The following is a 12,558-nucleotide window of genomic DNA, read 5'->3' as shown; positions in this document are numbered from 1 at the left end:
GGCACTAGTCGACCTAGGAGGGGAAGGAGAAAAAAGTGTCCTTTATGACCCTCTGACAAATTATTATAGACCTCAAAGGATGTCTGTTAAACATCCAAGAAGGTTAGTTCCACCATTCTGGCATTTTTAATTACTGTGTGTCTTGCAGATAAATCTTGGGTAATGACCAGTTGGTCTCAAATAAACCTTATCTAGAGATATTTTTCTTGATCTGTTATGTATAATTTGTCAGTAGATTGTAGGAATAATATGGTTCCCTCTGGTTTTTGTGACTAGCTAGGCATTGTTTCTGAGATGCTTTTACTTTTTATAAAAATATTTTTATTTTGCCAGGCGTGGTGGTGCACGCCTTTAATCCCAGTACTCAGGAGGCAGAGGCAGGTGGATCTCTGTGAGTTCGGGGCCAGCCTGGTCTATACAGTTCCAGGCCAGCTGGGGCTATAGGGAGACCCTATCTCAAAAAAGACCAAAAATTTTAAAAAATTTTATGTGTATGAATGTATTGTCTGCATGTATGTAAGTGCACCCATGTCATGCAGTCCCCAAGGAGGTCAAAGGGCACCAGATTCCCCTGGAATTGGAGTTAATGATAATTGTTAGCTGCCATGTGGGTGCTGGGACTTGAACCCGGATCCTCTGCAAGAGCAACCAGTATTCTTTACCCACTGAACCATCTCTCCAGAGATTCTGCCGGGTGTGATGGCGCACACCTTTAATTCCAGCACTGGGAAGGCAGAGGCAGGAGGATCTCTGTGAGTTTGAGGCCAGCCTGGTCTACATAGTGAGTTCCAGGACAGCTGGGGCTACAGGGAGGCCCTGTCTCAAAAAAGACCAAAACACAAAAAAGAATCAATAAAAAAAATTTTTTTTTGGTCTTTTTTGAGACAGGGTCTCCTTTAAAGGTGTGTGCCACCATGCCCAGCTTGATTCTCCTTATTTTTGTTTTGTATGGTACATGTGCATGTGTGTGTGCAGACACGAAGGCCACAGGTGTCCTGTCCATTGCTCTCTACCTTGTTCCCTTTAGACAGGGTCTCATTAAACCTGAAGCTGGGCTGGTGGTCAGCAAGCCCCAGCCATGCTCCTGTCTCTCCTCCACCTCTCCACACTAGGGTTGCAGGAGTGGGTGAGTAGCCACACCTGGCTTAAGAAATTGTTTTCAAAATATTTTATTATTTTTATTTTATGTGTATGAGTGTTTTGCTTGCATTTCTGAAAGTGCACCCATGTTGTGCAGTACCCATGGAGGTCAGAAGAGGGTGTTGGATCCCCTAGGACTGATGTATGGTTGTTAGCTGCCATGTGGATACTGGGAACTGAACCCAGGTCCTCTTTAAGAACAACCCTTACCTGCTGAGCCATCTCTTTAGCCTGCTCCCCCTTTTTTTAGACAGGGTCTCACTACGTAGCTCTGGCTGGCCTGTAGACCAGGCTGGACTGGAACTCAGAGATCTACCTGCCTCTACTTGCTGAGTGCCCAGTGTCACACCTGGCTTTTTACATGGGTGCTGGGGATTTGAACTCGTCTTCATGCTTGTGCAGAGTACTTGTCCCACTGAGCTGTCTTCCCAGCCCTATTTCCTATTGCTTGGTAAATTATAAGTGTAGTGCCTTTAAACGACACTCGTTTATTTTCTTACAGTTCTGGAGGTTGGTAGTTCATCTGGCTGGCCTAAAAACAAGATGTCCACAGGTCTGCAGTCAGCCTGGCTGCCCAGATTCCTCAGTGGGCCTTTCAACCCTCTTGTTTCTCTCTTGAGATCTCTGACTCTTTTGCCCTGTCCCACAAGGAAGGAGCCCATCAGAAAGTCAGATCATTTCCCTGCCCCAAGACAAGATCCTTAAACATCTGCCAGGGCCCTTTTGCCGATTCTGGGCTAATGCAGATTCTGAGGATTTGAATGTGTGAACATCTTTTGGGGGGCTGTTGTTCTTAGTACCACAGGATCCCATCCAGCTTTTCCCACGCCTCTCAGCCTCTTTTGCTGATGGCCTTCCTTTCCCCATTCATCCACAGCAGGGGTTGACAACTTGCAGCTCAGGCAAAATCCAGCCTGTCGACTGCTGGAACACAGCCATGACACTTCATACATACGATGTATGTGTCTGCTTTTGTGCTCGAGCAGTGGCGTTGCCTAAGAGCAGATATAGCATGGCCTACGAAGGCGAAGACAGACTGACATCAAGCTCTCTAGTGTTTCTGTGCTGCCTGTGGTCTGCCCTTTGCTCTGGCCTCGTCACCTCGTGCTCAGGGCCATTTGTATCTCAGCACACAGTGCTGGCCTCTTTCCTACAGCCACACATGGCCCTCCGTTCACTGACCTCTGGTGACATGATGGACTGTTCCCAGTCTGGCCACACCACAGTGTGACTTTACTACAGTGTGAGTTTATAGGATGCATTCCTATGGGTGCTGTGACAAGCAAGCATGTGTTTTAAATGCCTTATGGCCAAGGTGGAGGCACCAAGTTAAACTTTCAACAACAATAAGGAAAGAGCTTGTGTGCCCATGTTTCTCACTAACCCAGGATGCCAGCAGGGTTTTTACCTTTGCCTTATAAATGGGCAGGGAGACACACACAGCCATTGTCATTAACCACAGTTCTGGGCTCATGGTTTGAACCTGGGGCTAACCCTGTGGCCGACACCAGCCACTCCAGGGTTCTTCAGCCTTCCAAAGCTGATTCCAGTATAAACGGCCAACCTTAAATGAGCATAGTGGCTGGAAATGGTGGCACACGCCTTTAGTTCATCACTTGGGAGGCAGAGGAAGGCAGATCTCTGTGAGATCAAGGCTAGGGAGTTCCAGGCCAGCTGGGGCTACAGGGAGACCTTGTCTCAAATAACCAAACATCAGGGGCTGGAGAGATGACTCTGGTTAAGAGCACTGGCTTGCTCTTGCAGAGGACCTGGATTCAGTTCCCAGCACCCACATAGTGGCTTTGGGTTCATAACTACAGTTCCAGGGGATCTGACACCCTCTTCTGACCTTCCAGGCATTCATTGCATGACACGGATGCACTTACACACATGTAAGCAATACTCTCATACACATATCCCCCCCAAAAAAATATTTTAAAAAACGCACCAAAAATCAAATCAAACAACAACCGGAACAACCAGAACAAATGACCATGGTGGTACATACCTGGAACCCCAGCATTTGGAAGGCAGAGACAAAAGGATGGAGGGTTTGGAGAGTCAGAAGCTAGCCTGGGCTACATAGTGAGTTCCAGGCTGTCATGGGCTCCATAGCAAGCAGGACCCAGTCTTTCACCCTGTTGGAGGGAAGTCCACATATAACAACCGATCTTAGAAATCCCACCTCTTTATTGATGGCGAGGGCTCTCTCTCTCCCCCTGGCCCTCCGACTGGTGGTGGCTGCGCTGATGAACCAGCAGGAGGCGTCTCTGGCCAAAGGCCTGGTCGCAGCTGGAGCATCGGTGCCGGTGCCGGCTGGTGGCCTGGCTGCTTGGCGCGGTGGGGGGTTCGTGACACAGGCGATGGGCGGCCAGTTTGGAGGGAAACGAGAAAGCTTTGGGGCAGTGTGGGCAAGGGTAGGGGCGGGCGTCGGTGGCGTGGTGCGTGTGGCGGTGGGTCGCCAGCTTGGAGGGGTAGCAGAAGGACTTGGGGCAGTCGGGGCACGGGTAGGGGCGTGCCGGCGCGTGGGTCCAGAGATGCGCCGCCAGCTTGGAGCGGTGGCCGAAGGCCTTAGGGCAGTGCGGGCAGGGGTGCGGGCGCGCTCCGCTGTGCGTGAGGCGGTGCGCCGCCAGCTTGGAGGGGTAGGAGAAGGCCTTGGGGCAGTCCGGGCATGGGTGCGGCCGGGTGCCGCCGTGCGCTAGCCGGTGCGTGGCCAGCTTGGAGGGGTACGAGAAGGCCTTGTCACAGTCGGGGCAGCGGTGCGGGCGCTGCGGCGGGGGCCGCCGGCGGGGCGGGGAAGTCGCTCTCCCGGAGGCGGGTGGCTGGTTCGGAGGCAGGGCCTGATGGGGAGCTGCGGGACGCGAGAGCAGGTGGGCTTCCGGGAAGAGGCACGCCCTCTCTCGCTCTCTCTCTTTGGAGAGAGGGGGAGACAGAGTCTCACTATGTAGCCCTGGCTGTCCTGGAGTTCACTATGTAGACCAGGCTGGCCTCAAACTCTTGGAGATCCAACCTCTTGGAGACCCGCCTGCCTCTATCTCCTGAACGCTGGTATTTATAGGCGGGCGCCCCAGGCTGGGCCATCTCTTAATTTTGGCGGGGCGTCTCACAGTATCTGAACAGGCAAGTGTCAAACACTGATTTCCCAGAAGGAATCGCATCTGCTTGCCCTCTGTCCCCACGCACAATCTTAAGGGTCCCCAGAGCTACTAAACTGTGCACTTCGAGTATCACCCTAAACCCAGGCGGGGCAGGGCTATGCAAAATCACCCTGTAATCCCAGATTACCCCCCCACACGCACACCAAGTGCCTTCTGTCATTTCCAGAGCTCTCAGGAAAAGGGCGGCCTAATCAGATGGGATAATTTCCCACAACCTGCTTGGGGACCGGGGTATCAAAGGGTCCTAATATTGGGTCTCCTCAGCTGTCACTGGGGGGGCGGGGGAACTGTGATCCGTACTCAGGAGTGGCTGCACTCACCTCCCTTTGTCACCAGGTCCTCGAAAGTGGGAGTAGGTTCTGCGTCCGCGTCCTCGGACTTCACACTTCGGTCCAGCATCTTGCTGGCAGAGGAACCTAGGGGCAGCAGGACAGGGGACCAGGATGACGTCCGGTGATTACAAGTTTATGCAGACAGGGGTGGAAGGCCTAAAGTCAGAAGAGATGGATCCGTGGTTAAGAGCTCTTGCTGTGTTTGCAGAGGACCTGGGTTTTGGTTCCCAGCACCCACGTGGCAGCTCACTACCGCCTGTTGACTCTAGTTCCAGGTGATCTGACGCCCCCATATGTGGGCACTGCACACACACGGTGCACATACATATATGCAGGTAAACTCTTACACACATAAAATAAAATGCCTTTAAAAATTTTTTAGAAATCAGAAGGTCAGTCTGTTTAGATTCAAGGTTTGGCAAGTGGGATCCTAGCCAGGAGAGGCAGCTAGCTAGAAGGTGGAGCCTAAGCGCATAGCGGGCGTGGCCATGCAAATCTAACCAGGAGATACTACTCTCTTTGCTTTTTTTTTCTTTGCTTTTAAACCCAGGACTAGAAGAATTGGTGAGGCTTCTGCAACCAGAACTCAGCCATTATTAGGAGAATGAGGGGCGAGGCCTATTTCCGAGTGGGCGGAACCCTAAACCCAGGATGGGCGGGGCTATACAAAATAGATCAAAGTCGGTGGCAGCTTCCCCCAAGCCCGGGGTCCGGCCTTCGGGCGCAGTGGGCGGACCCTCGGCCGCGCTGTCCCGGGGGAGGGGCCTCTGAGCGCATGGGCGGGATTTCGCGTGGAAGAGTGGCTTTACCGTCTCAGTCCATTGAAGCCATGTCCACCGTGCCCTTCTGGTCGCTACATCTCATCCCTGGCGTGGAACTGGCGACGAGGAGGATAGAGAGGGGAGATCTGGAGGAAAATGCGGCAGGACCATGTTGTCTGTAGCAATCCAGTCAGTCCACCCTTAGTGGACATTCCCCGGAGGGAGTTCCAAGCATCCATGCACCCCTCCAAAACCAGGGCATCCGGAGTCAAATCGACCCCTCCTCCGGGAGGTCCTGGCGCCCAGTCTACACTCTTTTTCAGGTGGACCAGGACCCCCCCTGCCCTCCTCACCTGCAGGACGGCCCCTCCCCGGGGGCGGCGCTCCGGAACCCTCCCTTCCCGGCTGACGCAGCTGCACCTCAGCAGCCCTCGGACCTACACTGCCCCGCGCGCGCTGGGAGACACGCGAGGGAAACGCGGAGAGAGGGTGCGCGGCGAGCCGCCAGGCCCAGCCTCACTTACATCCCCTCCTCTCTTGCGGGGCTGGAGGGGGGCATCGGCACGCATGCGCAGTCGTGGCTAGCAGAAGCTGCTTTAGGGGGCAGGCAAGATAGAATGGAAGGAAGGGGTGGATGCACCACCAGGCAGACAAGTTCTTGAGCAAATGCGAAGCCTCCCGGCCAAAGGACCCTAGGAAAGTGCGCGGCTGGACGTGGTGTCTAGATGGCTCACTAGAGTGTAGGTGCACTCCCGCCTTTTTTTGAGACCGGGTCTCATGAAGACCAGACTGGCTTCGAACTCTCTATGTATCTGAGGGTGGCCTTGACTCTTTATCTTCCAGCCTCCATCTCCCAAATGCTGAGATTAAAATTACATGGGGGTGGGGGCGCTGGAGAAATGGCTCGGCGATTAAGAGCACTGGCTGTTCTGGCAGATGACCCGGGTTCAATTCCCAGCACCCACATGGCAGTTAACACCTGTCCCTAACTCCAGTTCCAAGGGAATCCAGATGCCCTCTTCTGACCTTTGAATGACACGGGTGCACTTACATACATGCAGGCAATACACTCGTACACATAAAAGTAATAAATAAAATATATTTTAAAAACGACATCTATTTACTTATTTGTGTGTGTGCATGGGCACGCTTGTGCCACAGTGCGTGTGTGAAGAGCAGAGAACAAACTGCGGTGGTGGATTCTCTCCTTCCGTGGAAGACCGAACTCAGGTCGCCACACCTGGGGGCAAGTGCCTTTGCCCACAAGCTTTCGTTATGGATTCAGTACATCTTTCAGAAAAGTTTATGGATAGCCCGAGTTTAGCTTCTACAAGCGGTTTCCTTTGTAGAATCTGGTCTCTTAGCTGACCAGTGTTTACATAGCACCCTGCCCCTGCCCCTTCTCCCCTGGGTGACTAAGAAGTTGCAGGTCACACTCTGAAGCCAGTGCCACCTCCCTCCTCCCCTGGGTCCAGGAATGCCCAGACTTTATTCTGGTACCAGGCCCAGGGTGGCACCTGAGTTCTGCTCCACGGACAGTACAATTTCCTGTCCATATCACGATGTAGAGCCCATAAAAGTCTCCTGCATAGGAGTGTCTCCAGTCAAATACTCACAGATCTGGCCAGCCTTGGGAGCCACAGGAAATTATTTGATGGTGCCCAGTAACTGGTTTGCACCCGACTCTGCCACTTTCAAGGTGTGTGACCATGGGCAAGTCACTACATATTTCTGGGCCTCAGTGTCCTCATGTATCAAATAGAAGGTTCTAGGTATTAATTAAAAGAATCAATGTAAAGTGTTTACAAATTGCTTAGAGTATTCAATGTCTCCAATAATATTTTAAAGATTAGATTATTTTATTTTTATTTATGTGTATATCTGTGCACACTCTTGGAAATCTTGGATCTCCTGGAGCTGGAGTTACAGGTGGTTGTGAGTCACCAAATGTGGGTGGGTGCTGGGAACAGAACTTTGGGTCCTCTGGAAGAGCAGCAAAGCACTCAACCACTGAGCCATTTTTTACCAGCATCAAAATTTTTTTTTTACATATATTTGAGTGTTTGTATGTGTGTGTGTGTGTGTGTGTGTGTGTGTGTGTGTGTGTGTGTGCGCGCGCCTGTGGCATTTGTGTGTGGAGGTACAGGTCAGCTTGTGGGAGTACATTCTTTCCTTCCACCCTAGTAGGTTCTGGGGATCAAACTCAGGTCGTCAGGCTTGGAGGCAAGCACCCTTACCCACTGAGCTATCTTACAGGCTCAATATTTTTGGTTTTATTATGCATTAAATTGGGCTCCATGGGGTCAAGTTATCCCATGAAGAGCAAGGGAGCAGACCTCAAGATGGGAAGGACCCTGCTGTATCCGCTCAAGTGTTGCCCTGCCCCAGAGCCTGGCCTTCCTTCAGACTCTTGTGCATGCTGTAGTCAGTCCTACCCCAGGGCCTTTGCACAGTCTGCTCCTTCTTTCCCCAGAGCCTTTCTTCTATGTCTTTGCTTTCCTGGAGTCTCAGCTCAGATCTTAGCATAGCAGGAGGCTTCCCTGGCCACCCTCCTCTCCAGCCTCTGTTGTCACCTCCTCTTTATCACCATACACTGGCCTTCTAGAATGTATGTTTTGTTAAGATAGACAACTTACCTCTCCTGCTTATCTCCAGAATCAAGATCAGGGCTCCCCACACAACAAAACCTTGTTGAACAGATAACAACTCACAGCTTTCTGTGTGGAAAAGGATGCTGAGGAGAATGCAGGATGCAGGGTCAAAGGGCTTGGGAAGGACCCAAATTCAGTGACCAACTGGGGTAGGGGTTTAAACATGGGAAGTGGGGCTGGGGAGTGTCTCAGCGGTGGGGCTAGTAGAGCACTTTCCTAGAATGAAAGAGGCTCCAGGTCACACCCCAGCTCCTCCAAGGAAAGGAGCTAGTGGGTCAGATAAACACAGGAAATGTCAGCTGATTTAGGTTCCCACATCTTTGTCTTTACTTAATTATTTTACATTTACATATTCTGGAGGTGGGCATGTGCATGTTAAACACATGGAAATCAGAGGACAATGTTTGGCAGTCTGCTCTCTCGTTTCTACCATGTGGGTTCTAGGGATCGAACTCAGGACATCAGGCTTGGCCGCAAGCCCAAGGAGCACAAATGTCCTACCCATTGAACCACCTTGCTCCCACCTTTAAATTTTTATTTATTTATTTATTATATTTATTTATATTTTATGTATATGAGTGTTTTGCCTGTAGCCATGTATACTCATGTCATGCAATGACCATGGAGGCCAGGAGAGGGTGTCGGATCCCCTGAAACTGGAGTTATGGATGGTTATTAGCTGCCATGTGGGAACCAAACCTAGGTCTTCTGCATGAGACCAGTCAGTGCTCTTAACCTCTGAGTCATCTCTGCAGCACCCAACCTAACCTCAGTAGGATCTCGTAGCCCAGGCTGGCCCCAAATTTGGTATATACCCGAAGATGATCTTTAACTTCTACCTCTTCTGCCTTACCTCCTAAGTGCTGGGATCACAGGTGTGTACCACCAGAAAGGTTTGTGTGGTGCTGGGGGGGGAGGGGCAGGATCAGGACCTCCAACATACTTAAGAAAGCAAGCACTCTACCAACCGAGTTACACCTCTAACCCCGCTTCGTATGTGACTGATTCTTGCTATGATTTTGAATTTACCTCTACCTCCTGAACTCTGGGATTACAGGGCGGCTGTAATCACCCAGGTGCCCTCTTTTGAATCCCCTGGATTACTCTGTAGCAAATGCCACACATTACACTTAGAAACATACACAAAATTAATGTATATATACATATATATGTATTTAAAGAGAGAATGAGGGGCTAGAGAGATGGTTTAGCAGTTAAGTGCATCTTGCAGAGGACTAAGTTTTGGTTTCCAGAGCTCAGAGGCTGCCTAACAACCATCTGGTAATTCCAGTTCCAGGGGATCCAATGCACTCTTCTGGAAATGCATACACGCCATACACTTATACGCATGCAGGCAAAACACTCATACACATTAATGTCTTTTTTCAAAATCCAGAGACTAAAGAGGTGGCTCGGCAGTTAAGGGCACTTGCTGCTCTTGCAGAAGACTCAGGTTCAATTCCCAGCATTCAGGTTGGATGGCTCACAACTGCCCGTAAACTCCAGCTCCAGGGGATCTGACAAAGGCCTCTCTGGCCTTTGCTGGCATTGCATGCTTGTGGTGTACATACATACATGGAGGCACTCATAGACATAAAATATAAATAAATAAATCTATAAAAATTAAATTAAATAACTCCTCAAAATCCAACAATTGTTGGAAAGAACTCTTTTTTTAAAAAAATATTTTATTATTTTTATTTTATGTGTGTATGCATGTATCACCTGCATGTAGGTAAGTGCACCTGTGTCATACAATGCCCATGGAGGACAGAAGAGAAAAGGCTGTCAGATCACCTGGAACTGGAGTTACAGACAGTTGTTAGCTACCATATGGGTGCTGGGATTCGAATCCGGGTCTTCTGCAAGAACAACCAGTGTTCTTAGCCACTGAGCCATCTCTCCAGCCCCAGGAAGATTATTTTCAACTTTAGTTTACAGAAGAGGATCTGAAACCCAGTAAAAGATGTTTTTAGCCCCAAGTCACAGAGCCAGTCAGCTGAGATGAAGTCAAAGTTTCTAGTTCTTTGGACCATCTCACAGTTTAGTGTGACAAACGAACAAACACCAGGGTGTCTTTCAATAGACAGGTAAGTAATTTGGAAATGGTGTAGAAAAATAAGTGGGCTGGGGGCGGTGCTTGCCTAGAATGCACTAATGAAGGGCTGGGGGCATGGCTCAATGGTAGAGCCCCTGCCTAGAATCTCCCAGTGAGGGGCTGGGGGCATAGCTCAGGAATAGAGCTTGGTGGAGCATTTATCTATCTTGCACAGGCCAGGGGTACCCTATGGGGGCAGGGATCAAAAGTCCTGTCAGAACAATAGGGAAGGACATCAAGGATGAGGAGATCTTGTATGGTTCGCTCTTCAGCAGTGTCTAAGGGTCCCTGTTTCCTGGCTTCCCCACTGTTTCTCTCTCCAACTTGGCTAAAAACTCTTCTCTGGATCCTAGCTTCTTCAAGCTTGGACCCCATGAGTGCCTGGAAGAATGAGCAAAATGCTCCGTGTCTCCCCTTGTGTTTCTTCTTGTCTCTCTCCACACATTGCTTCCTGCTCTGATCTCCTGTCTCCCCATCCTCACAATCTTCTGAATCAGTTTTGTTTTACTTAAAAATATTTTTATTATTTTATTTTATGCATATAAGTGTATTGCCTCTATGTATGTAAGTGCACTTGTGTTGTGCATTGCCCAAGGAGGTCAGAAAAGGTAATTGGATCCTCAGGTGGTTATTAGCTGCCATGTGGGTGCTGGGAATTGAACCTGGGTCGTCTGCAAGGACAGCCAGTGCTCTTAACTGCTGAGCCATTTATTTTTATTTTATGTGAATGTTTGCCTGCATGTATGTCTATAGACCATGTGTGTGCTTGGTGCCTGCAGAAGCCAGAAGAGGGAGTCGGATTCCTTGGAACTGGAGTTATGGACAGTTGTGAGCCCCCATGTGGGTGCTGGGAACTGAACTCAGGTCCTTTGCAAGAGCAACAAGTTCTTTTAACAGCTGAGCCATCTCCCCAGCTCCTGTTTGTTTTGTTTTTGAGACAGTCTCACTCGGTAGCTCAGGCTTCGAACCCATGGCACACGTCCTGCCTCAGACTCTCAATTGCTGGGATTACAGCTACCATGCTGTAATCCCTGTTCTCTATGTGTCTCCCGATAGCCTTTGGCTCCCCTCTTCTTTTGTTCATTTTCTTTTTAAATTACATTTTGTTTATTTATTTGGAGGAGGGAGGGAAATACATGGAGGGTTGAGGACAATTTGCCTAAGTTGGTTCTCTCGTCTCACCGTGTGGGTCCCAGAAATCAAACTCAAGTCAACAGGTTTTGAAGTAAGTGGTGCCTTTACCCACTCACCCATGCTATTCTCCCTCTTGGTATTTTGAAACTGGGATTTTGTAGCCCAGGCTGGCCTTGAACTCCCTAGGTAGCTGAGAATGACTTTGAACTCCTGATTCTCCTGCCTCCGCTTCCCAAATGCTGTGATTACAGGTGTGTGCCACCACACCCAGCTAGGTTTTATTCTTCTCAAGACCTTCCACATATACACATACATACATATCCATATTTTCTGTTATATCTTGCAAGCTCAGAGTGGGGATGTTTGTTCTTCTGTTGAGGTGAGAGCCTCTAAAAACAGTCTTTGTTCACTTACATCAAGGATCCAGAGCTAGTTGAGTGTTGTGATGCCTAAAGACTTGAATGGGAGAGGAAGAGGGAAACCAAAGGCTATTAGGGAGGACATACAGAGGAACAGGGACCTGAGTTTGAGGTCTGGAACCTATGTGAAGGTGCGAACCGACTCCACAAAGCTGTTCTCTAAGCTGCACAGACACACATAATAATTTTAAAAAATTAAAAAAAAATTATTTATTTTTATGTATGAGTGTATTGCCTGCATGATGTTATTCAAAGATCAGAAGAGTGCATCAGGATTCCCTGGATCTGGAGGTACAGGTGGTTGTTTGCCACCATGTGGGTGCTGGGATTCAAACCTGGGTCTTGTGCAAAAGCAGTCAGTGCTCATAACTGAGCCATCTCTTCAGCCCACAAACAAACAAATAAATAAAAATTAAACAAACAAACAAATACATACAATTTTTGTTGGAAGGCTGAGGCAGGAGGATTGCCAGAATTCCCCACCAGCCTGTGGTATAAGGCAACATTTTGTCTCAAAACCAAAGGTAAAACAAGGAAAAGAAACCCCTGAAAATGAACATTAGGAAAATTAAGACTAATATCCAGGCACCCACCCAACAGTTCCTCCAAACCTAGTGGCCTTCAATTTCGATTTTTTCCTTCTTTGTCAGGATGACTATGCGACCACGTGTTTTCCTGCAAAACTCCCCATGTCTGAGCGCCTGGCGGATCTCCATTTCTCTCCTAGTCTGTTTCTGCACCAGTACCTCTGAGTACCTTCTTGAGGCCTGGCCTTCAGAGTGTCCCTGCGTGGCTCGCTGTCTTGCTGGGTGTCTGCCATCTCCGGGTGGTCCCCAGCCCTACGCCCGCGGCCCCTTTAAGGCAG

General features: G+C 49.6%; 1 protein-coding gene across 12 annotated transcripts; it reads right to left on the bottom strand.

The window, feature by feature from the left end:
• Positions 1-3,312: 3,312 nt before the first annotated feature.
• Positions 3,313-12,554, bottom strand: Znf575 (zinc finger protein 575). Of its 12 annotated transcripts, none has more exons than XM_029555501.1 (4): positions 12,450-12,526; positions 5,440-5,537; positions 4,619-4,786; positions 3,313-4,051 (listed from the first exon to the last, which is right to left on the bottom strand). In XM_029555501.1, exons 3-4 carry the CDS (start codon positions 4,695-4,697, stop codon positions 3,330-3,332), a joined length of 801 nt encoding a protein of 266 aa, XP_029411361.1. In that variant the 5' UTR covers positions 4,698-4,786; positions 5,440-5,537; positions 12,450-12,526; the 3' UTR covers positions 3,313-3,329. The 12 variants fall into 12 exon arrangements, with proteins under 12 accessions (XP_029411361.1, XP_029411359.1, XP_029411362.1 ...); XM_029555499.1 differs by lacking the exon at positions 12,450-12,526 and adding an exon at positions 12,287-12,425; XM_029555502.1 differs by lacking the exon at positions 12,450-12,526 and adding an exon at positions 12,305-12,425.
• Between the last annotated feature and the right edge of the window lie 4 nt (positions 12,555-12,558).

Source organism: Nannospalax galili, unplaced genomic scaffold (genome assembly GCF_000622305.1).
Source record: "Nannospalax galili isolate Female #2095 unplaced genomic scaffold, S.galili_v1.0 scaffold385, whole genome shotgun sequence".
In the NCBI taxonomy this organism is placed as follows: domain Eukaryota; kingdom Metazoa; phylum Chordata; class Mammalia; order Rodentia; family Spalacidae; genus Nannospalax; species Nannospalax galili.
The sequence above is the reverse complement of the archived record's forward strand: the minus strand, read 5'-3'. Positions and strand labels throughout refer to the sequence as shown.

Coding starts and splice junctions, on each gene's coding strand:
- Znf575 (XM_029555497.1), bottom strand. CDS start 12,513: ATGGCAGACACCCAGCAAGACAGCGAGCCACGCAGGGACACTCTGAAG. Junction 4,715..12,449: donor GAAGGCCAGGCCTCAAGAAG/GTACTCAGAGGT, acceptor TGCTGCCCCTAG/GTTCCTCTGCCAGCAAGATG. Junction 4,052..4,618: donor GGACCTGGTGACAAAGGGAG/GTGAGTGCAGCC, acceptor CTCTCTCCAAAG/AGAGAGAGCGAGAGAGGGCG.